This window comes from Hemicordylus capensis, chromosome 1 (genome assembly GCF_027244095.1).
Source record: "Hemicordylus capensis ecotype Gifberg chromosome 1, rHemCap1.1.pri, whole genome shotgun sequence".
Lineage (NCBI taxonomy): Eukaryota > Metazoa > Chordata > Lepidosauria > Squamata > Cordylidae > Hemicordylus > Hemicordylus capensis.
In genome coordinates this window covers 347,716,077-347,741,077 of record NC_069657.1, presented here as the reverse complement: position 1 = coordinate 347,741,077, position 25,001 = coordinate 347,716,077, and the positions used below count along the sequence as shown (strand labels likewise).

The 25,001-nt window shown below is 42.7% G+C and overlaps 2 protein-coding genes across 13 annotated transcripts in view; one reads left to right on the top strand and one right to left on the bottom strand.

Annotated features, from left to right (window-relative positions):
• AKAP7 (A-kinase anchoring protein 7) overlaps positions 1 to 25,001 on the bottom strand; it is a 144,555-nt gene that overhangs the window by 76,716 nt on the left and 42,838 nt on the right. For all 3 annotated transcript variants that reach the window (XM_053287135.1, XM_053287132.1, XM_053287144.1), the window contains exon 6: positions 16,491 to 16,603. In XM_053287135.1, the coding sequence (XP_053143110.1) occupies positions 16,491 to 16,603 (113 nt within the window). The remainder of the gene's footprint in view (positions 1 to 16,490; positions 16,604 to 25,001) is intronic.
• On the top strand, positions 2,500 to 13,654 carry MSH5 (mutS homolog 5). Of its 10 annotated transcripts, none has more exons than XM_053287085.1 (6): positions 2,500 to 2,747; positions 4,346 to 4,385; positions 6,253 to 6,309; positions 7,221 to 7,289; positions 8,978 to 9,075; positions 10,082 to 13,654. In XM_053287085.1, the coding sequence occupies exon 6, from the start codon at positions 10,115 to 10,117 to the stop codon at positions 12,560 to 12,562; it is 2,448 nt and encodes an 815-aa protein (XP_053143060.1). In that variant the 5' UTR covers positions 2,500 to 2,747; positions 4,346 to 4,385; positions 6,253 to 6,309; positions 7,221 to 7,289; positions 8,978 to 9,075; positions 10,082 to 10,114; the 3' UTR covers positions 12,563 to 13,654. The 10 variants fall into 10 exon arrangements, with proteins under 10 accessions (XP_053143060.1, XP_053143026.1, XP_053143035.1 ...); XM_053287051.1 differs by lacking the exon at positions 2,500 to 2,747 and adding an exon at positions 2,803 to 2,981; XM_053287060.1 differs by lacking the exon at positions 2,500 to 2,747 and adding an exon at positions 2,803 to 3,076.

Below are 25,001 nucleotides of genomic sequence, written 5' to 3'. Positions count from 1 at the left end.
CTGACTGCTTTCAAAAAGACCCTTAGGACACACCTGTTTTCTTAGGCTTTTAATTAAAATTAATTTTAAACTGTTTTTATTCTGTGAAATTATTTTAATTGTTTCAATCTGTGGATTGTTTTTAATTGTGTTTATTATGTGAAAGTGTTTTAATTGTTTGCTTTTTTATATTGTCATATGGATTGTGTACACTGCCTAGAGATGTATATATCAGGCGGTATATAAATATTTAGTTAAAGTTTATGGCTTTTTGGCTTTTGATTTTTCGTTTAAAATCCAAAGAAATCGCTGAATAATTAATTATTTGAATGGTTTGTTGACTGATAATTTAATGATCAAAAATTTAATGATCATTAAATTTTCCTTCAAAGTACCAGTATACTGTGTATATAAATTTATTTTGATCATTTAGAATAAAGATAAATGTAAGAAAGAAATATGTTATGCTCAGCTACTTTAAATTTAGTTCTAATTATAGTATGGTTCCTCTATGATGTTTCAGTCACAGTCATCCAGTTCATAAACAAGCGTAAATACATTCTTTTCTCTCTCTTTCTCTTTGTCTCTCTTCAGGCAATCATTTACTTTTGAGCACACCTTCTGGCTAACAGTGAAGGACCAAGCAAGAATCTGAGAATATGTTTAGTATTGCTTAATGTCCAAAATGTTAGTTTGCTTTTCCTAATTCTTGAAATTGTGCTGCCATCTGGTGGTAAATTATGTGAACTACATATGTCCTGTCTCTTGTTACGCCCCTGGTTCAACAGTGTATCTTCCAAGTGAAGAACATATAAGGAGACTGTGCTGATACATACTGCATGTTGTATGCCAGGGGTTCTCAAACCTAGATCCCTAGATGTTGTTGGACTATAAATCCCATCAGCCCCAGCCACAATGGCTTTGGCTGTATGCTCATATGATATGCTCATGTGAGAGCCAGCGTGGTGTAGCGGTTAGAGTGCTGGACTAGGACCGGGGAGACCCGAGTTCAAATCCCCATTCAGCCATGATACTAGCTGGGTGACTCTGGGCCAGTCACTTCTCTCTCAGCCTAGCCTACTTCACAGGGCTGTTGTGAAAGAGAAACTTAAGTATGTAGTACACCACTCTGGGCTCCTTGGAGAAAGAGCGGGATAGAAAAGTAATAATAATAATAATAATAATGTGCAGCTGCAAGAATGAGTATGATAGATGTCCTACTATTATTTAAGAACTAGTTATAGGTGGTTGCTATGTGTGTGTGTGTGTGTGTGTGTGTGTGTGTGTGTGTGTGTGTGTGTGTTTTATTCATTTATTGTACAGGGCTTTTAAGGATTTATTATTATTTGAGTTTATTTTGCATGTTTATTTCTCCATCAATAGAGAAGATATTTATAAATGTAATGACCAACATCCTAACTAACAGTGCAGAGGCACTGCGTGCCAAGTGTCTCCAGAGCATATACTAGCTTTTACTAATTTAATTACGAAATTAGTAATACTAATTTACTAATCCAGAATCTGCTGTGCATGAGTGTATGTGCGCTTGCAATTTTTGCTGATTTCTCTTTCCCCTGGCAGTGCTCTTTAACATGTGAAAATATGTCCCAGAGTAACTCTCAGGGACATATTTAGAGGTGTAAAGAGCACTTCCAAGGAAGAAGTGATCAGTGAAAATCCCCTCGCCCCCATATGCAGTGGCATATTACCAAATGCTGTGGAGGCACTTAACATACAGCACCTCTGCACCATTAATAGGAATGTTGGCCAGAAAAATAAAGGGAAAGAAGATTACCTGAATGGCCTGTTTATGGAATTCTATTTGCACTAAGGCTTAAAGCTATAGGACTTTGGATGTGGGGCTGCTAAGAGCAGTGACAGACTTGCTCTGGAACTGAGTTGTTTTTAGAACTGAGTATATTCTGGAGAGAATAGGAAAGTGCTTGGGGCTCAAAAACAAGAAAGGTATACAGAATGAAGTTTTCTGAAGAAAATGCCTAGAATTGTCTTCCTATAAAGAACCTATAAAACACCTATAAAGCCCTAAACGGCTTGGGCCCTGGGTATTTAAAAGAACGTATTCTTTGTCATGAACCCCACCGCCCACTGAGATCATCAGGAGAGGTCAGTCTAGAGTTGCCACCGGCACATCCGTGGCTACTCGGGGATGAGCCGTCTCCACTGCTGCCCCAAAGCTTTGGAACGCGCTCCCAGATGAAATAAGAGCCTTCCCATCTCTGGCAACTTTTTAAAAGTCTTAAAGACTTTAAAAATGCATCTGTTCACCCAGGCTTTTAATTAAATATTGTTTTAATAGTTTTAACATTGTTTTAAAATGTTGTTTTAAAGTTTTAAATTGTTGTAATGTTTTAACTTCTTCTGTTAACATTTATTTTGTTTTAACTAATGTTTTAACTTTTTGTGTTGTCATTTATTTTGCTTTGTTGTAAACTGCCCAGAGATGTAAGTTTGGGGTGTATACAATATGTTAAATAAAATAAAATAAAATAAATAGAATCCCTCCTATTTTGTTTGCATAGGTAGTACAGTGGTCCCTCGACTTACGAAGTACTTGACATCCGAAGATTTCAACTTACGAACGACAAAAAATACCGGAAGTCGTTGCCGGTTTAGATGCGGCTTCCTCGACCTACGAATGTTTAGATGCGGCTTCCTCGACTTACGAATGTTTCCGGACCTCCGTGGATGCGCTTTTCGACTTACGAAAATTCCGACCTACGAACGTGCGTTCGGAACGGATTATCTTCGTAAGTCGAGGGACCACTGTATTTTAAAGGAACATTCAAACATTTGATTCCCGCACCTGCAGGAGTCTGAAATGGAACAGCCCAGTAACAGATACATTATGAGGCGCTTCTGTCTGCCTGGAGGCGGGGGATGGGATGGTTTTGTGGAAGAAGATATGAAGCGCTGTCCCTCCTCACAACGAAGTGGACAAGTGCCTTATTTGGTTTAGAGAATCTCCTCAGAATCAAGCCATGGTTTGTTCTACTTGAAGTAACCATTAGAAAAGTAGAACAGGTTTTAATTTAATCCACTCACACAAACATATTCACGAAATGGTGGCTAAACCATAGTAAGGGAGCATTCGGTTATTTTACTGACAGCCTAAACACTCTTTTGGTTCTGTGGAGTTCTTGCGGCCTAGTAGCTAAAGCCCTTCCCAGTCCACTCCTGTCAGTGAATAAAATCCTGATTCCCTTCAGCGCCTTATCTTTCCCCTCAGTGCAGCTGCTTAAGGAGAGTAGAAACAGACAGGTCTGCCTCAGCCACAGCTAATTTGGGAAGCCCTTGAGAAGTTGAACTATGGTATGCCTGACTAGTAGGGAAAGACAAAACTGTATTTGTAGGAACTGGTATCCTGATTATCATAGTGTGTATGATGGAGTGGTGGGATGAAGGATGTGTGAGTGCTTAAAAGATACTGAGGCGATTCTCATGAGCAGCAGAAACCAGCTAAGGGAGCCCAGCCCAGTTTCTGCTGCTCATATGCAGCAACGGGAGCCACACAGCTCCCAGTGGTAGCACAGCAGCAAGTCTGCCTAAATACTCTCCCCCGTAAATGAGGTTAACGGAGTGAGCACTCTGTTAACCCCATTTTCCTGGTCGTGTGTCTGCCGTGGCTGCTTGCAGCCACAGCGGACACACTCAGGGAAGGGGGACCCTGTGAATGAACCGCACACTTGCACGGTGTGTTACTGGGGCTCCAGGGGCTGAGCGCCACATGGTGGTGCTTCCCTTCACCCGACCTCTGGAACTGCTGGGCAAGCTGTGGCCGGGAGCAGGAGCGCCAGAGTGAAGCCGTCGTTCGTCTGGGTGGGTGATCCGCTCACCTGAGGAGGGTTCTGTGATCATCTACAGGGAGAGTGGGTCAAGCCCGCTCTCCCCGCGGAACCCTTTCAGCTCTACACACTGATCGTGTGTAGAGCCTTATTGCATCATCATCATCATCATCATCATCATTATTATTATTATTATTATTACATTTATATCCCGCTCTTCCTCCAAGGAGCCCAGAGCGGTGTACTACATACTTGAGTTTCTCCTCACAACAACCCTGTGAAGTAGGTTAGGCTGAGAGAGAAGTGACTGGCCCAGAGTCACCCAGCTAGTTTCATGGCTGAATGGGGATTTGAACTCGGGTCTCCCCGGTCCTAGTCCAGCACTCTAACCACTACACCACGCTGGCTCAATACTTATATATAAGGACACCAAAGAGAGGATTGCCAATAAAGAATTATCAAACAAAGGTTAAAGAGTAGGAAAAGATCAGCAAAATAGGGGAATTTAAACTACTTTATAAATATATATATATAATTTTTTTCCTGCTTTTTTCAAAATGTAGGATTACTGTCCTTATGGTTAAAGCAGGAACACATGGGAAGGTGAGTACAGTGCTCTCCAGTAATCAAAGAAAAAAAGAAAGCATTTAGTTCATTTAAGATTTAGTCTATGATTTTGAACATCTTAGTTAGCAGCCCTATGACACACAGGGCCAAAACGTTTAAGAGTGGGATCAAGGTATTAATTTTTAGAAAATTTAATGGCTTGTAAACTAAAGACAAAAATGATTTATGTGAACTGAGGGCTAGGGTAGTGGGCAAATTTGGGAAGAAATGCTCCGTAATACTCTTTTTGCATACAGTGCCTGACTTCCTGACCTAGGAAGCTGCCTTATATCTAATCAGACCATTGGTCTATCTAGCTCAGTATTGTCTACACAGACTGGCAGTGGCTTCTCCAAGATTGCAGGCAGGAGTCCCTCTCAGCCCTATCTGGAGATGCCAGGGAGGGAATCTGGAACATTCTGCATGCATGCGTGCAGATCAGGAGCAGAGCCACCATTGGGTGAACGGGTTCAAAGAACCCGGGCCGCCGCCCCCAGGGGCTGTGCCTTGCGGCACCAGACACACACCCCCATCTGATGTCAGACGCGGAGGGCATTATTTTGCTTCCAAATGGGGTTGCACGGCCCCATTTGGGACCCAAATCAGCCTGCACTGAGTTAGCCAACACAGCGGGGCCAATCTCCCTTCCAAACAGGGCCACGTGGCCCCATTTGGGAGGGAGACCACACCCCCACGCCTGCCTACCTGCCAGCCCTCGCTCTGCCACTTTCCCCCCACCGGTGCTCTCACAAAAAGCGGACGCACAAGGCTGCAATGTGCCTCCCTGCAGCCCCGGTCAGTGACGCCTCACAAATGGCCAATGCATGTGTGCCTTGCAGTCCCATGCACCTGCTTTTTGCGAGAGAGCTGGAAGGTAAAAGTGGCGGGGCAGGGGCTGACAGGTAGGCAGTGCTTCCCCTGCCTCGTAAAGAACACCACCACCCCCTGCCCTTCCGGGAGTGCATGGAACCAGTTCCGTGCACATCCCTACTGGACACTATGATTGTCAGAGTAGTTTGTGGGTACAGTATATGTGTGGAGAGTGCATGAGAGATTATGGGGAAAGTACAATAAAATGGGGCTGTTGTCACAACCATCAGTTTCAAGGTAGGAGGCAAAAAACCCAAATTTTCAGGCTTGTATGGAGCTATGGGAATCCTGCCAACCCAACCTGCCCACTAACCCAGGCTTCCCAAATCTCTGTAACCCAGATCCTCTACCCTGCTCTAAACCGAGGTAGAAGAAAACAAAGCCCTTGATCCTTTTGTCATCTGGGTGCATGCAGAGTTTTAAGCTGTTCCTGGGACCCAGTGGCCTTTAAAACAATAGAGCACAGCAGCTACTGTGAATGCATACTCTAAGGTCCTTTCCCTGCAATGCCTTCAATAGTGCTGGGCCCACCTTTTGCCCCTTCTCAGTCAATCAGAAGACATAAGAGTTCCCAGTGTACTGGTGGCATTATGGAACACCTTTACTGATCTTCAGCAGACCCAGCTCACTATTTCTTCAATGGAGAAGTGGATGCCTCAATCGTCTGGGTGCAAGGTTACAGAGCCAAACAGAGGCTCTGCTCATCTGTCTGCAACAGGGAAGGAGATCTCCCTCCTCCCTGCAAAACCACCCCCATATGGTCATGTGAACCAGCCTAGTGAGAGAAACGTTACAATTCCAACGTGTCAAGTACTTTGGAAACCATTTAAAATAGCATTCCATCTTCCCTGGGAGCCCAACCATCTGTCCTGGTTATTATTATGGTCAAGAACAACTTTTACTAATCACTCATCTAGCCCAAGAGTTCAATATGATGATTCATACTGCAGCTCCACATTTCACTAACTCATCACAGATGATATTCTCTTCACAGAAGCCCTTCTATGAAGAGATCCTTTACTCAGCATAAAGTATATGAACTGCTACTCAGGTTAGGCATTTGAATTTTGCCATTGGTGGAAATAAAGCTTGAATGTCATGTCTGTCAAAATCCAATATTTGAACGTCCAGTGTAAATGAGTTTTCAGCATGTAGAGAAAAATGTAGAGGTACTTTAGAAATAGATGGCCACAATCCAACACAGAGTTATGCACACAAACTCTCTGAAACTGGTTAGTGAAAATAACATGAGCACCCCAGGCTCCCCTGAGAAGAGGGGCCACCAAAGTCCTCTCACTGCCCGCCTCCCCCACCCTAATTACCTGTCACCACCAGTCGCCCATGGGCACTGGCAAAGAGCCAGAATGCATGATGCCAGAGCCAGGGGAGCTGTTCATCTGCTTGCTCACCTTCCTCCTTTGTGCCAACCAGGGCAGCAATGGGGAGGTAGGCAGACATGTAACCAGGGGCATAGCTGGCGGCTGGGCATGTGAGCAGCTGGCAGCAGCAAGAAAATAAAAGGAAGCTTAAAAGTTTCAACAGTACCTCTGGAATCACGAAAAAGGGAGGGCAGAGTTCAACTATGGAACACAGGTCCCTCCAGACCTTGTTATGCCACTGAACAATATTCTGGTTTTTAAAGTTCCCTCATACTCTCTGCTTTTTCTTTGAGAAATGTAATAACTTCCTTGTTCACATTTTACATATCATTCTGCTTGCAAAAGCCATGTAATATGCACCCTAATACAGATCTCCATGCAGAATAATAATGAACTTCTCCTTAACTATAATTTCTAGTGGTTGGTCTGGTACTGAAGTCCAGCATGTCTCCTGTAATCACTTTTGGAGCCATGTTTCATTAGCTGCCTTTGAAATATCCAATATAAGAGGAGATTGGGCATGTTAGCATAAAGGAATCAGATCCTACCCATTCATTATGTGTAATTTATCTATTCTCTCTAGATTCCATTCTCTGAGTATGTCATATGATTACCATTCTTCAGAAATAATATCTTTAAAAGAACAGTTCAGGTAAGATAGATCATTCAATATCACCTTCAAAAAAGAAGAACTAAAGCTATGTATGATTTCTCTGCATATCATGATTTCCTTCTTAGGAAATCCAAGAACCCTACTGATTCTCTGAAAGCCTTCAATTTTTCTAATGTAGTTCTAAAAATTATGTTTGCTGGTTAACATAACTGTTTTTCAGAGTATAGGCTGTAGAAGAGGAAGAAATGCAGGAAAGGCTGGTGTGCCACAGCATTTCTTCCCCACTTTCCTCATTTTACACTAACTCATCCACCTAATCCCACTGACATATATATCTCTGTCACAAACTCTTTCTCTGTTTACAACACACACACACACACACACACACACACACACACACACACACACACACACTTTCATAATTGATTCCTGAAAACTGTGTCTTAAGTTGAAACATCTTAACTCAGAATCAATTTTCCCATAGGAAACAATTTTATAAACAGGAGGTTGGTTCCTGATTTAAGGCCGGATAACCTATTTTTTTCTGCTGCTGTCAAAACTGTGTGACATAGGAGCATAGGAAGCTGCTATGAAGACCATAGGTCCATCTAGCTCAGTATTGTCTACACAGACTGGCAGCGGTTTCTCCAGTTGCAGGCAGGAAACTCTCTCGGCCCTATCTTGGAGAAGCCCCGGAGGGAACTTGCAACCTTCTCCTCTTCCCAGAGCAGCTCCATCCCCTGAGGGGAATATCTTACAGTGCTCACACTTCTAGGTTCCCATTCATATGCAACCAGGGCAGACCCTGCTTCGCTAAGGGGACAAATCATGCTTGCTAACACAAGACCAGCTCTCCTCTCTTCACTCACAGATACGCAGACATGCAGCAAATAAGTTGATGGTGAGAATCAGAAGTTGCTCCCCCTTGCCACCAAATCCCTTCCCAGATAGGGTTGCCATGTCACCGGGGAATTTAGGGTAGCCCCCGGATTTTGGTTCCTCTACTAAATTCCACTTGGATCTACATGAAGTTCAAATGCACTGCCTGGATTGCTTGGATTTTACTCTGAATCCAATCACATGGGAAGGCAGAGGAGGAGGGGAAAGTATACAAATCTGTCAAATAAATAAATAAATAAATAAATAAATAAATAAATAAATAATAAAATGCAAAATAGTTGCTGCATAATATGCAAATTAGGCCACCCGGATATGGGACGCTTGAATATGGCAACCCTATTCCCAGACTCTTCCTGACTTTTTCTTACTTTTCTTTGGAAGGAAGGGAGGCAGTTGGGTTGCTTGCCTCCCTTTCCTCTTCCTCCTCCTCCTCCTGGGCAATTGAGCCAGCGTAGTTAGTGGTTAGAGTGCTGGACTAGGACCGGGGAGACCCGAGTTCAAATCCCCATTCAGCCAAGATACTTGATGGGAAGCCAAGATACTTGATGGGTGACTGGGGCACTCACTTTTCTCTCAGCCTAAGCTACTTCACAGGGCTGTTGTGAGGAGAAACCTCCTTAGAGAAAGAGCGGGATATAAAATGTAAATAAATAATAAATAAAATAATAAATAATTGTTAGTCAAGGAAGGAAGGAGGGTTGGCAAGAAGCAGTGCATGGGCTGGGAACAGAACGGGCTGTCTCCTTCTCACCGTCAAAGAACAACAGCTGAGTCTGGAAGAGAAGAAGGAGCAGCCAAAGCAGCAATTAATCTTTCTGCATTCTCAGATGCAGCCATAGGTTCTGCCAGGACTGCCAGTCTTGGTGACAACGTGAACCTCTAGCCTGTGCATCACCAGCCATCTAACAAAGCCTCCCCTTCAACAGTGAGTATAGTAACATTGAAACAGAGTTGTAAAGTCGAAACAAGGTTGCAATTTACCAACAGCTTAAATGTCGTTCATCTTAACTCAGAGCACCTTAAGTTGAGGACTACCTATACAGCTATACAACACTAGCATTGTACACACATGAGCATAGTAGCAACTATACTCAAACAAATGATTATCACCCAGTCCTTTTACCAGATAAAACAGTCCTCATGTAAACCTAGACCCCAGTGCTGAAATCACTGTGTGATTTACTTAACTATTTTTGTAATTTTAATTCCGGAAATTTATATGTGAGACTTGGTATTAACAGAACTTGTCAACAGAAGAGTTTCTGCATTAAATAAGTGTGGATGGGTTTCCAAATTATATTTATTTGTATTAAAATTATGCCTCTTTTCAGTCCACTGGGGCCCCAAAGCAGCACACTATTATACTGGGATAAAGCAACAGATAAAAGGAGCAGCAATAGCACAGTAAATACACAATCAGAGTAAATATGCAGCAGAAAGTTTAGGAGATTTGAAAACCTCCACTCATTCTCAACCAGGTAATGAGTGTTGTACTGAAGTAAGATTGTTTCGCAAGATAGATGCCTTGTCTCAACAATGCTACTGCTAATCATATATGCTCACTGCCTGCTAGAAACAAAGTCTGAGGTATCCTACCCCCCTTTGTCTCCAGAAACATTGGGAACCAGAAACAATAAACACTGGAAAGCATAAAGCAAGAATACACACAGTAAGACAAAATGGTAGATGGACCAGTGTTTCCTGTAACAGGAATTCCCAGATGTGGTTTACTACAACTGCAATGGCCTTTGGCTGGGGATTATGGGAGTTGCAGTCAACGACTTCTGGGAATCCTTGTTAGAGTGAACACTGAGATGGATGTTTAAGAAATGTGGGGGGATGGGGAGATATCATAGATATGGAGATAGATGACTGATGAGAAAGGGGTCCCACAGGATGAATGACTAACCCAAATGTCCTTGTTTTCCCAGCTACGCAGCTTCTAAAATTCACTTTATTAAAAAATGAGTGCTGCTGCTACACTCAGCCACCACTACCAGCCTTCACCAATGCCTGTCTCTGAACAAGAAGATGAAGAAGGGCAGTCTCAGATCTACATGTGTGTATTGTGGTATGGAGGAGCACTGGGAATTGCTTATTATGACACTGAAGACTGCTCAATCTACTTTATGTCTGACACACCAGACAATGAAGACCTTAAGCTGCTACAGAAAGTGATCGATGAGGTACTTCCCAAATGCATATTGAGTAGTGCTAAGCAAGATTACAGCATAGCCAAATTCCTGGCCAGTATAGGTGCCACTACAGGAGACATGCAGGAAGGGAGAAAGCCAGAGGTTGTCCTCTATCCAAATATGGATTTTGGCTTAGAAGTAAGCAAACAACGGATCCTATCTAGGCAATTCTCCTTTGTTCCCTCTCACATGACAGCAACTGAGAAAATTCTCTATTTGTCCTCCATTATTCCTTTTGAGAGCTCACTAATGGTGCGGGCATTAGGAGGACTGCTGAAGTTTCTTGACCGGAGAAGGGTTGGAATTGAACTTGAAGACAACCAAGTTGGGGTTCCAATCCTGGCTTTTAAAAAGTTTGTATTGACAGATACTGTACATGTAGATCAAGACACTTACTGTGTGCTGCAGGTATTTAAAAGTGAAGTGCACCCTTCTGTCTATAAACAAGCCAATGGGAAAAAAGAAGGACTCAGCTTATATGGAATTCTGAACCACTGTAGGTGCAAATGGGGAGAGAAGCTGATGAGACTGTGGCTTATGAGGCCCACCCGCAACTTGACGGAGTTGAATAAACGTCTGGATGTTATCCAGTTCTTCTTGTTAGCTCGGAACCATGAAACAGTACTGACTTTACAGGAATGTCTCAAAAATATTAAAAACGTACCTCTGATTCTTAGGAGAATGGCTCTTTCTAACACAAAGGTTAGTGACTGGCAGGCACTGTATAAAACTGTTTACAGTGCTGTGTGCCTCAGAGATACATGTCGCTCCTTGCCCACTACCATTGAGCTCTTCCAGACTATTTCACAGGCCTTCACTGATGATTTGCACTATATTGCAGGCCTAATTAGCAAAGTGGTGGATTTTGAAGGCAGCATCTCAGAAAATCACTTCACTGTCAGACCAAATGTAGATCCCATCATTGATGAAAAGAAACGAAAGCTGATGGGGCTCTCAGACTTCCTTACAGAGGTTGCCCGAAAAGAGCTGGAGGATCTGGATAATCGGATCCCATCTTGTAGTGTGATTTATATTCCTTTGATAGGATTCTTACTGTCCATTCCACGACTACCTTCAATGGTGGACAAGAATGATTTTGAGATTGAAGGTCTAGATTTTATGTTCTTGTCAGAGGAGAAGCTGCACTATCGTAGTACTAGGACAAAGGAGCTAGACAGCTTGCTTGGAGACCTACATTGTGAAATAAGAGATCAGGAAACATTGATCATGTCCCAGCTACAGACTAAGATCTTGGAAAAGTCTGCTGTGCTTAGTGATGTGACTGAATACACAGCACACATGGATGTGCTGCTGTCCCTGGCAATGATGGCTCGAGAAAATGGATACACCCGACCCCGCTTCTCTCACTCTCATATAATTCGTATCAAGGATGGAAGGCATCCACTGATGGAGTTATGTGCAAAGACCTTTGTGCCCAATTCAGTAGACAGCAGTGAAATGTATGGCCGGATCAAGATCCTCACTGGCCCCAATTCATCTGGAAAGAGTGTATATCTAAAGCAAGTGGGCCTTATTACATTTATGGCCCTAATTGGTAGTTATGTCCCTGCTGCTGAAGCTGAGATAGGGGCAGTAGATGGAATCTACACCAGGATCCATAGCAGAGAGTCAGTTTCTCTTGGACTGTCTACCTTCATGATTGATCTTAACCAGGTAGCCAAAGCGGTGAACAATGCTACTGAAAGGTCCTTGGTGCTGATTGATGAATTTGGCAAAGGCACAAACACAGTAGATGGCCTCTCTCTTTTGGCTGCTGTGCTAAGGCATTGGATTGGACAAGCAACCCACTGTCCACATATCTTTGTTGCCACTAATTTCCATAGCCTTGTGCAGCTGAAGCTCTTACCTGACACTCCTCTTGTACAATACCTGACCATGGACACCCAGCAAGATGGGGATGAGCTTGTGTTTTTTTATCAGATCAAAGAAGGTGTGTCCACTGTCAGCCATGCAGCCAATATTGCAGCTTTGGCTGGCATGCCACCTAAAGTGATTGCCCGAGGAGTACAAGTGTCAGAGCTGCTCCGCAATGGAAAGCCCATCAGACGTACTGACCATTCTTCAAAAGAGAAACAGCTGGAAAGTTGCAAGTCTCTAGTGGACAAGTTCCTCTCCCTAGATCTTAACAACCCCCAAGTGGATTTAATGGAGTTTATGAGTCAAGAGGTGCTGCCCTATTCAGCCTCCATTCTGTAAAAAAGAGACATATACTGAATTGCTGCATTACAGGGAAGAATTTGACTTTTTCTTTGTTAGTTAAGAAGAAACTATCAAGAAGAAACAACACCCCTCTCTCAAGTGAATTCCTTTATAGATGGCAAACAGGTCTGCAAAAATATGATCCACCAAGCTGAATGCATCTCACTGGTCATGCATTGTGGTCTCCTAGGTGCTTGATATTTCTTACCCTTTTCATGCACCTCATATGCTCAGAGGAAGGTATCCAAGCCTTTAGTGCAGCAGCACTGTATTGTCAGAAGCTCCTTCAGGTTGCGGAACTAATTAATTTCTTCCTGATTTCTGGCAAACCACCATTTCCCACTATATCAGAATGAGCAAACTATGGACCAAACCTGGATTAAACCTGTGAGATTGAAGCTCCTTCCAGTTCATTCTCTTAGCACCAAACTATGATTTGGCATTATTTCTGAACGGAGTCATTGACTCTGTAGTTAGCAGCTGACATTCAGACTAGTACTGCACAGGTGCAACAATGCTAACTTCCAGACCAATGCTGTGTCATCATGTGAGCTGGGGAAGAGGTGATTTTCAACAATCACCCCTTCCCTCTGAAGCTAGCTGTCCATCATGAAAATATGTCCCTGAGAGTAACGTGAAGGCACATTGTTAGTTTGGAGCTCAGCACTGTAACACAAGTGCAGTGCTAGTCTGGATGTCAGTCAGTGTTTTTAAAATATACTGTTTGTCATGCACAGCACACAAGTGTAGATTTAAAATGCATTTTAAATAACATTTGTGAATTTATTGCAATTACAAATACCGCATTTCCACTAAACTACTAATTATTCCATAAATACTGTAATTATTTATTTAATTGAATAAATTAGCCATTCCTAAATTAACAATATTATTATTACTACATTAAATCCTAATTACATAATAACTAAATCCAAGGTTAAATAATTTAATATGATTATTAGAATACTGAGTGTTTTAGAGTTTATTGTATTTCTCATTGTTTTTGTTCAGTTCTACATAAATGTTCACTTTTTTCAACTAAATTATTGTTGCACAATCTAGGGGAAAATAATAAATATAATTTCATGAGTTCAAATGCCTTGTTTACCTATTATGCTTAGGAAAAACTATAACAACAAACAACCGGTTATACAACAGAAAATGCTGAATTGTATCAAAGAGCTAGGTATAACAGTACTCTCAAACTTCTGGAACAAGGGAGATACCTCAAATATTAATACACTGTGAGTTACAATTTAATTGTTGCAGTTTAAAGCAGATGTCTAAACTAATATATATGGCAGGAAATTGTGCTTGAACGCCAGCAGGCAAAACTTCCCAGCTCTGCCTGTGCTCCGCAAGTGCTCGGTAAGAAAGAAAACACATTGCTGAGGGTCAACAATCTGTTTCCTCTCTTACAGAGTGCCTTGAGAGCATGAGCAGAGCTGAGAAACTGCGCTCTCTGGTGCAACAGCATGCACAGAGGAGGACTGGGGGAGTTGTGTGCAAGTCCCCATGCGTCCCTGCAGAGTCTCATAACATGTGTAGTTTGTTTGTTAGGCTATCAGCCAGTGTTCCTGGGCATTTGGGGGCAGAGCAAGCTCATCTTGATATTCTTAGTTAAAAACCCATTTATACCTGAAAATAAGTACTGAATTTCTTTGAGGTTCTTGTGCTGACTTAACTGGACACTTAATGACACTCTCAAATAATGTCTGAAAACAATTATTTGTAAAGTGAGTAGCCAGTTGAATCTGCACAGAAGCCCAAGAAGCTTCTGTGTAGAGAGGACTTACTGCACTTCAGACATGTAGTGAGTACCTGCCACATACACTCTTACAGCTTCTGCTGTCCTAACTAGACTCTTATAAATACCCAAGATCTGTCATTGTGATACAAGGATGCCCAATGTATGTGGTGCCATTGTGTAACACACAGTACAGCTTTGTTCTAGTAAGCAGTATAGCTTAGTGCCCAGATTTGGGCCAGGAGCTGCCAGTTGCTGACCCCTATTTTACACACTAAAACAAGATCTATTTTATGCATTCTATCTCCCCAGTGGAAATACCTAATATGCTAACAAATAAAATTATAGTAACAAGGAAGACAAAAAGACCAAAAGCAGAATACAACACAATGTAGTGTCATGTTGACTCCTATTCTTAAAAGATGAACATATTAGATTTTTAAAAACATTTTTTAAATTCTTCATTTATCCTGTGTGATTTTTAAATTTCTCTGAAAATTGGCTGAGGCAAGAAAAAAGAAATATCTTTTTTAAAAATATACATAAACTTGCAAAGTCTTGTTACATTACTGACAAATTTGTTACTGAGCTTGTTTAAAAAAATGTAAAAGCAGAATTTTACTTGTTTAAAATAGCAATTTATTTTAAAAGATCAGCTACCAAAATCTCATCAACTTGTCTATTTCCAAAACATTAAAATATAGCATGAGTGGAACCAATACATTTCCCTGGATCCCCCCCCCCACCGCCTTGCCCCACGTGTATAGATTTTGGCCAACATGATGACTAATGCTGCACCTGTGCAAGCAAAGAAAGCACATGTGCAGAGCTAGCATACACACTTCTGAAGTGCAGGTGCTTGCGTAAGGGGGTATTTTTTTAATATCCCCCTCAGGGGCAGAGCTACAATTGTGCAAACGGGTTCAAAGAACCCGGGTCACTGCCCCCAAGGGGCCGCTGCCACTGCCCCCCACTTCAAAGGCAGAAACTTCATCAGTACTAAGAAGGCACCCCCAGTCTCCATTCACCAGCCAGACAGGGCCGCCAGCACTCCCCCCGCCCCCCACAGTCCCGGCAGGAGAGGAGACTGAGGGAGGATATCTGGCAGCCTGAGCCTGCCCTCCACTTCCTGAACTGCGCAGCACAGCGAGATGAATGAGTGGCAGGCTGAGAGAGAGCTGAGCAACAATGTGTTCGCCACCGTTACTGAGGCAGCAAAACAAGCTGAAGGCAGGGACTGTTTGCTGGGCAGTGCTGGCTTTAGGAGGGAAGCAGCATAGGGGGTGGCGTTCAGGAGGAAACAGATTATGTTTGTCTTTTGTGAGGGGGACATTTTCAGTCTTTGCACAGGATCACTCTTTTCCTGGATCTTTTCAGAGGGAAGGCTATTAACTCAGCTGGGGGATGGTGGAAAGAAGGTGGAAGGAGAGGATTGCTGTGTGATTTTGACAAACTAGGAACAGGACTGAGAAGTCAGGGCACAGGCTGCTGCCAATAGTAGGGGCCGCTGAAGCCCCCATGGGGGGCATGGCTCAGGCTCCAGAAGAGCCCCGCACGAAATCCCCCCACCCACGCTCGAGCTACTGAGAGCCCTGAGCCAGCATTTGCCTGTCCTTTTCAGGCAGCGTTTGCTCCCTGAAAGCATCTGAAAGAGAGGGAGAGAGATGCTTTCAGGCAGCAAGCACTGCCTGAAATAAAAGGGAAGCGCGCGCTCCAGCTCTTCGGAGATCAAGGCTACAACCCCTTTGTACGTGACCTCAAGCTCCGAAGAGCCCAAATAAGCGCTTGCCTGTCATTTCATTGGAGGGAGAGAAAGGGGAATAGATGCTTTCAGGGAGCAAACACTGTGTGTAAAGGACAGGCAAGCGCTGGCTCGTGGGCGGGGAGGGACATTGTCAAAGGGGCTGCCAGGCGGGGCCAGACTCAAACCATTACTTGGCTGGCTCCACGCCTGATCCCCCTTCTCCAAGAAGCATTCTGTGAGACCCAAAATGAATTCCCCGAGAGCTGCTTGACCCTCAGGGACCTAATTCTGGGCCATACTGAGTGTTTCCAGGGAAAGGGGTGTTTGGTGAAAATCATGTTGGGTGCCCCACATAGGCACGTGTGCTTTCTTTGCTTGCATAGACACAATGTTAATCAGGATGTTGGCCTTTGTGATGTATCAAGTGACCGCACCTGTTTTCGTAGTTTTGGTGATTTTGACAGCTTCATGAAGGTCAAGTGAGGCCTAAAAGCTTTGCCATCTCCTGTGAAGATGCCCTTTTCTTGAAATTCTTTCTTCACAATCTCTGGAAAGGGAAAATGGAGAAACTCCTAAGATACCAAGTATTGTGCATAAAGTATGCCACACTATGATTATCTGTTCCATGGAAAGGGAGGGAGGGAACTGCTTTCAGAATTACACTTAAAACTAAACCATTTAATTTCACACTTGCAACTAATCTGACACAGAAAGCATATAAAATGCATGTGGTCCCTTTTTTCTTCAATGGCACAGATCCATTCTACTATGCTGGTGACAGCTGCAATCCCACCCAATCTCCAGGTCAGATTTCTGGTGGCTGAAAAGGTTCAAGCACATAAGTGAACTGTCTTGCTTTTTGTCATATTTGGTGTCTGCCCATATCTGGTTTTTAAAAAAACATTTCTGTTCCGCTCTTCCTCATGGAGCCCAGAGCAGTGTACATAGTTAAGTTTCTCCTTACAACAACCCTGTGAAGTAAGTTAGGCTGAGAGAGAAGTGACTGACCAAGAGTTACCTAGCAAGTATAAAAGCTGAATGGGGATTTGAACTCGGGTCTCCCCGGTCCTAGTCCAGCACTACACCATGCTGACTCTACAGCGTGGAGTGCCACCTAAGAGCAAAAATTGCCAATCCAAGACTGTTTCAGGTGTAGCAAAGTTGATCCTTATTGATGTACCCATGCAACATCCTAGATAGATCTGTGTATGTTCTGGTATTTACCTTTGCAAGAACACTTGGCATGAGGAGAGGAGAGGAGAGCTGGTCTTGTGGTAGCAAGCATGACTTGTCCCCTTAGCTAAGCAGGGTCCGCCCTGGTTGCATTTGAATGGGAGACCACATGTGAGCACTGTAAGATATTCCCCTTAGGGGATGGAGCCACTCTGGGAAGAGCATCTGAGGTTCCAAGTTCCCTCCCTGGCATCTCCAAGATAGGCCTGAGAGAGATTCCTGCCTGCAACCTTGGAGAAGCTGCTGCCAGTCTGGGCAGACAATACTGAGCTAGATGGACCAATGGTCTGACTTAGTATATGGCAGCTTCCTATGTCCCTATGATTTTATTTTATTATGTTAGGCACCCTTTAATCTTATATTATGTATTGATATGCTGTTTTGTGTTATTGGGGTTTTGGGGGGGGGGTTGCTTGTTAAAACTATAATAAATGAAATATGGGGCGGGGGGAGAAACTCCTTAGCATAGGGCTTTAGTAAATTTGGCACTGCCCAGTGATTAAAATCACAATTGATTCTCATCACTGGGGTTTTAAAACAGGCTCCAAGGATATTGGGCTCTCCTTTTAATATCTGGCATTTGTTGGTATTTTCCAGTATCTTCAGTTGACTGAAACATACTTGTCTAGTTTAATTTCCTTTGCTAAATAGCACTGTAAATCTGTACAGGACTTCCATGCAAAGAAATCAGTGACATTCACAGATATCAGAAATGGTGTACTGCAGTAGCCTGCTTGATGCTTTTGGACAAACTGCTTCATGTGCATTTTCACTGATACTCCCCCCACACCATTAATCTGTTTGAGCCTTTCCATGTGACCTTAGTTATGTGCAGACATTCAAACTGTACATGCAGTGGTACAGTAATGCACTAGGACTGCACTGACCTGCATGGTTCCCCATGGAGCTCCTGTCTTGTCCCTGCTTCCACCACCGAAGCATTCAGGCTCAAGCCACATGATCTGTACACCTCAGTTGTGCTGTACAAGTTATGCAGATAAGGCATAACCCTTCAAGCACAGGACTCTATGCATAAAGGCTCCTAAAGTAAAGTTGTGCCATTGAGTCGGTGTCGACTCCTGGAGACCACAAAGCCATGTGGTTTTCCTTGGTAGAATACAAGAGGGGTTTACCATTGTCATCTCCAGTGCAGTATAAGATGATGTCTTTCAGCATCTTCCTATATTGCCGCTGCCCAATATATGTATTTCCCATAGTCTGGGAAACTATGTGTTTCCCATAGTCTGGGAAGCATACCAGTGGGGATTCGAACCAGTAACCTCTTGCTCCCTAGGCAAGTGACTTCCCCGCTGTGCCATTAGGTAGCTTCTATAAAAACATTAAACTGAAGAAGTGAGCACCATGCAGGTTTGGGCATACCATGAAGGGAGTAGTGTAGGCCAGCACGATCCTGATCTTCCACCATGTGTGCAGTTTAAAGTCTGCACAGGACCTATATATTCATAAGTGCATATATGTGACCACGCAGCTTCTGGAACTTTTTACCTTATCAACATCTAGCCTGAACAAATAATATAGCAAGCTGGGACCTCCAGGGGTGAAGTGAGGTCACAAGTGGTCAGGACAGCTCACTATGGGACTGCTTACAAGGTCAAGCTGGACACAAGGCAATCAAAGAGAGCTTGAAATGTTGCTCTAGCAATAGTCGGGAAGCAAATGAGAGCTCTGCAGGAAGAGGACATCTACAGCTTCAACACTGAAGAAACTGCTTGGGCTTAAAAAGCCCATGCTCTATTCCTCAGGTATTAGCTCTGGAAAGGCTGTGTAACTATTTGCTGCTCCTGGACATGGTGTGGTAGCTGAGGGGCACCTTTCCACAGTACAGATGGTCTTGGGGATAAGTCCTCTCAGTCAACAGGAAGGAAGCAGCAAGATGTCCTCAGGTACCAAGGATGAAGGTGTTGTGTTGCTGTCCCCTGGAGTTCCCCCTTCATGGGAATTTCTGACAGGTTGGTTATTTTGGAGGTTATCTCCTGGGATTGTTTCTGAACCCAGTATTCCCTATTCTCTTTCTCATTGGACGCTCTAATAGCAAGGGATCTGTGTCCAGGGCCATGACAAGATGATATGAGCAATATGAGCTCTCTATCTCAGAGGGAAAGGTTCAGATCAAAAGATATCTTTTGAAACCAAAAGAATCTGTGCCACACTTTTTCTTGAATTTCATGCTGAAAAAGAAAGAGGAGACTGGGGAAGAATATGACATGCCAGAAACAAATCTGTCTGTGTGTGTTAGCCTTCAAGTATCCTGTAGCTCCCTAAAATATTAAGATGTGTGTTGGCAAACAAAAAAATTTCAGAACAGCAGCTACTGAATATAATCCCACAAACATGAGAGAGGGTGGAACTGGGGCACTAAAGAAAAGCTTGCTCAAAACAGTGAGAAAAAAGAATTTTAAAAATGACTGACTGGTTGCCAGAGGCTGGACTACCTCAGCAGTCAGCGAAAGTCTTAAAAATGGCTCTGTTTAGCAACTGCAACTACAGAGGCTGGTTGGTCCATGGGTTTTTTAAAACAAAAAACTTTTACTTGACAAAGATATCCCTAAGCATAATAGTCAAAAGAAAAGTGTGGTTAGGGAGAGTATCACATAGATTCAATCTGGCAGAATTACCACCCCCAAAACATTTTTTAAGACCAAGTGGAAAGTGTGTGTTTAGAGCAGCGGCTTTCAAACGGTGCCAAGGGAGCTTGGGGTTCCCTCCAGAGTTTATTAGATGGAAACCCCAATAATGGTATGCCTGCTTCCCTGAAAGACACTGCCACTGTCAACCTTCCTTTGTAATGCACAGCTATAGGGGAGCACTGGCTGGGTACTTTCTAGGATTTGTCTCAATTCATGTAGGGCAATGGCTAGGCAATTGCCATCTTATACAAAGTGATAATGTATTGTAGACTGTCCTCCCCATATCTCCTCGGAGGAGAGCTGGTCTTGTAGTAGCAAGTCCAAGAGGGCTCACTATCTTTACACACACACACACACACACACACACACACACACACACACACACACACACCAAGAGTCACTGGGATGGATATTATGCTACAATGAATAGGGCTCTCCACCTTCTAAATATAAAAGAGCCACTTTAAAAAGGTATCTCTTTGCTCAGTCAACAAAGGTATGTTTTATAAATATTTGTCTGAATAACAATTAGGTCATTCAGACAATCAAAAACTGTGTTCTACCCAGGTTTGGGAGCCTTGTGTGCTCCTACATAAGAACAGCCCTGCTGGATCAGGCGCACAGCTCATCCAGTCCAGCATCCTGTTTCATTCAGTGACCCACCAGATGCCTTTGAGAAGCCCACAGGCAAGAGGTGAGGGCATGCCCCCTCTCTTGCTGTTGTTCCCCTGTAACGAGTATTTAGAGACATCTTGCCTCTGAGGCTGGAGCCTCCAGACTAGGAGCCATTGATAGACCTGTCTCTGTGAATTTGTCCCTTCTAAAGCCATCCAAGCTAGTGACCATCACCTCATCCTATGGCACAGAGTTCCATAGACTGATTGTGTGCTGTGTGAAAAAGTACATCCTTTTGTTGGTCCTAAATTTCCCAGCCTTCAGTTTATTGGGATGACCCCTGGTTCTAGTGTTGTGAGAGAAGGAGAAATATTTCTCTCTGTCCACTTTCTCTACTCCATGCATAATTTTATACACCTTGATCATGTCTCCCCTAGTCACTTTTTTAAAAAAACTAAAAAGCCCCAGATCCTGTAGCCTTGCCTCATAAAAAAGGTGTTCCAGACACCTGATTATCTTGGTTGCCCTCTTCTGCACCTGTTCCAGTTCTACAAAGCCCTCCTTAAGATACAGTGACCAGGACTGCACGCAGTACTCCAAATGCTGCCACACTATAGATTTGTATAAGGGCATTATAATATTAGGATTTTTATTTCCATTCCCTTTCCTAATGATCCCTAGTTGGAACTGGCCTTTTCCACAGCTGCTGCGCACTAAGCCAACACTTTCAATGACCTGTCCACCACGACCCCAATATCTCTCTCCCAGTCAGTCAATGGCATCTCAGACCTCATCAGTGTATATGTGAAGTTGGGGTTTTTTTACCCCAATATTTTGCTCCTAATTTTTGGTTGCTTCCACACAATAACTTACACTCAGGTATTCCTCTTACCTTGCTTTCACAAAACCAGAAAGACAGGCAGCGGAGGGGAGCACCTGACTGGCTGACAGCGCAAACTGCGCTCCCAGATGAACAGTGATGCATGGCACAGTACAGAGCTTTGAGGTCCTGGCCTCTGGAGACCCCACAATGCTCTGTGTGACATGCACAATGCATTAAGGGATTCCCCAAGGAGATTTGCATTTCAAGCCTAATTACGGGGAAAGCAGCTCACAACAGTTCAAGAGCTGAATAATGGGACAGTTGGCTCAATAAAGAATTTTTCAGAGTTCAATTTGACATTGATTTTGAACTGAGGCCACAAGCTGAGAGGCAAGCAGCCATTTCAAATGACTTGGAAAATGTATAATCAGTAAGTGCTAAAAATCACTGGGGATGTCCATTTCCTTGTGGAGCTGTTTGCTCAGGAAATGTGTCTGTATTTGCTCCTTAATAAATTCAGACTGAACAAATGCTATATAAACCCTCAAAAACTAAACATATTTAGTACTTCAGAAATTAAAATTATGGTGCATCACTGAGCCCCCAGAACATCAACTATTTGGAAATGGAACACTGCTGGTAAAGGAGAGTGAAACAGGTTATAAAGTTCTGAGTTCAACATGCGCATTATCTTAAAATAACCCTGCAAGGGAAGCAATATTACTCCTATACTGCAGATGGAAGAGCTGAGGAGAAGTGACTTACCTGAAGCCTCTCACAAGCTCAAAACAGAAGTGAGATTCAAACTAGGGACTCTTTTAGCCACTACGCTAGACCCACTCTCAGACAATAGAGCTATGCAATGGGGGGCTGCAGAGCACTGGTCTCACCCCTGCTAGGTGGGCAGACAGGCACCTTTCAAAGTGGCGATTCTCTTTTATTAAGCAGGGGGAGAGCAACTGGCCCAATTCAACCCCAGCACAGCATCCCTGTAGTGGCTGCTGATGTGGTCTTCACTATATTTCTTATTAGATTTTTGTATTTCTTATCGTCCTTTGGGGGCAGGGGACCCTTAAGCTTGTTCTTTTTCTATGTAAACAGTTTTGAGAATGTTTTTGTTGACAAGCAATATAGAAATGATGACTGACAATATAGAAATAATGACTCCCCTGCTAACTTGGCAAAGAGGCACCTTTTAACGTAGTGATTCCCTTTATTTAGCAGGGGGAGAGTAACTGGCCCTGTCCACCCCCAGCACGGTACCTCCACTGACTGTTGCTGGTGTCTGTCTTATGTTTCTTCTTAGATTGTGAGCTCTTTGGGGACAGGGATCCATCTTATTTATTATTTCTCTGTGTGAACCGCTTTGGAAACTTTTTCTGAAAAGCGATATATAAATTGTTGTTGTGTTGGCATCCAACACAGTGTTTGGAGGGCAGAGCAGGAGGTGCACCCTCACAGCAAGGGCTGCTCTGAACTACGCCAAAGGTTTCCTGAGCAGCAGAGCATGTGTGTAGGGGGAGGGGAGTGATTTTTGCTGCTCCTGGTCAGACTTCACAAGGCTAGAAGCCCCAGTCCTGGAGAATCAGGGAGCTCTAGGCTTGTGACATCTGAGTGAGAACAGCAAAATGTCTCTGAATAGCTGCAGACAGCAGCAACAGCTGGCTCTGGAAAGCGGGATGGGGGTGTGTCAGGGTATTGCAACATCTGTTTGTGGATTCTACTGTAAAGGAACTGTTCCATAACCATTAACACTAGAGTAGCTGCATCAAAGTCAATAGAATGCAAAAGTGTGGGAAATCATTTAAATGCCACTAGTAATCAATTTATTTCCTGTAATTAAGCCAAACATTCACAAAGCACAGTTTGGAGGTTTAAATAACAAACACATTTTAATTAAAAATTGTAATTAAAATGTTAGTACCAAACAGGCATAATTTATAATATCATAATTAACATGTGAACTAAAAGAATGAGCTAATTAACAGTTTTTTAAAAACCACCCCAACATGTGCAGGTTTAGATTGGAACCTTTGCTTCTTAATTGCATAACCTTACTACCTTTGCTATAAATTTACTAATACTATAATTTTACTGCTAAACCACTTTAAATTAATTATTAAGCAATATTTTAGACATCACTTCTTTTGGTTGCTTTTCCTACAGTAACATGCAAACGTCTAAGCTTTTTACTTTCTGATGTGGTCCATTATAGTCCTGGATATATTTAAATATATTCCATCTGTTCTGCCAAAACTCACTGAAGTATGAATGACCACACTGGCATACAACAATACATATTTAATGCAGAAGACTCTTGGGTTGCTCCATTTCTGTCCTGTTTTATTAATATGAGATGACAGTCTCAAAGAAAGTACACATTTCTTGCTTAAATAAAAAACAAACGCATGAATTGGAGGCACAAACTGAATTAAAATCTGAGTGCAGATTTTAAGTAATTTTTTTAATATGACAGGATGATGAAACACATTTTTCAAGTGCAGGAGAAAACATACCAATTCTTTGCTTCAGTTCAGATACCCATATGGTATATGTATGTTTTACCACATGGGGAAAACAGCAGCTCAGAGAGAGGGATTTGGCTTGGGGAAGAGTGTTGATGGAAAGGGTTAAAACCCATGACCAATTATTTGCTTCAGTTCAGATACCCATATGTTATATGTACGTTGTATATGTATGATGATCCCCCCAACTATCTTAGTTGCCCTCTTTAAAGGGCATCCATTCACCCAGGCTTTTAATTAAATATTGTTTTAATAGTTTTAACATCGTTTTAAAATCTTGTTTTAAAATTTAAATTGTTGTAATGTTTTAATTTTTTCTGTATCATTTATTTTGTTTTAACTAATGTATTAATTTTTTGCTTTCATTTATTTTAACTAATGTTTTAACTTTTTTCTGTTTGTTTGTTTGTTTGCTTGCTTTGTTGTAAATCACCCAGAGATGTGAGTTTGGGGCGGTATAAAATATGCCAAATAAATAAACAAACCCAACACTATGGTCAGATCTGAATAGTACCTGCCACACAGCCCCACAGTTGTTTGCTTGTTAAAAAAAACCTGTGGATGATCCAAATCCAGATCTTCTACCATCTAGTGTTACTTCACTTACTCATACTTGTGCATATAACCCATGTGCATATCTATACATTTAGGAGAAACTTTTGCTCAAAAACCAAATGTGCAAGTGTGAATAACAAATGTACTGCAGTCTGGACACAGGCAAATGCAAAGGTTAGGGAATCCTTCCAGAGAAAAAACAAACTTGGAGAAAAGGTTTTGGAAACAAAGAAATGGATTGACTGATAAAACAGAGATACAATAGAAATGGTGGCATTTGGCAACTTTGATGCTATCACAATTGCACAGTGAATGGAGGCAGCTCCCAGGGACAATTAAGGAGCAAGTGGAAGTGAGGGAGTGAAGGTTCTATTAACCTAGCAGTTGGCGGGCACTGGGATGAAGAAAGAAAGAGGAGGGGGAAATATAGAATGTGGTAATAAAGCACAGTTTATCACCTGCCCATATCTGCTGTTTTGTACACAATGACAAAATGAAGGATTTTCCACCAGAAGATGTGGGCTCCCTCACAAAGGTGTTGCCAAA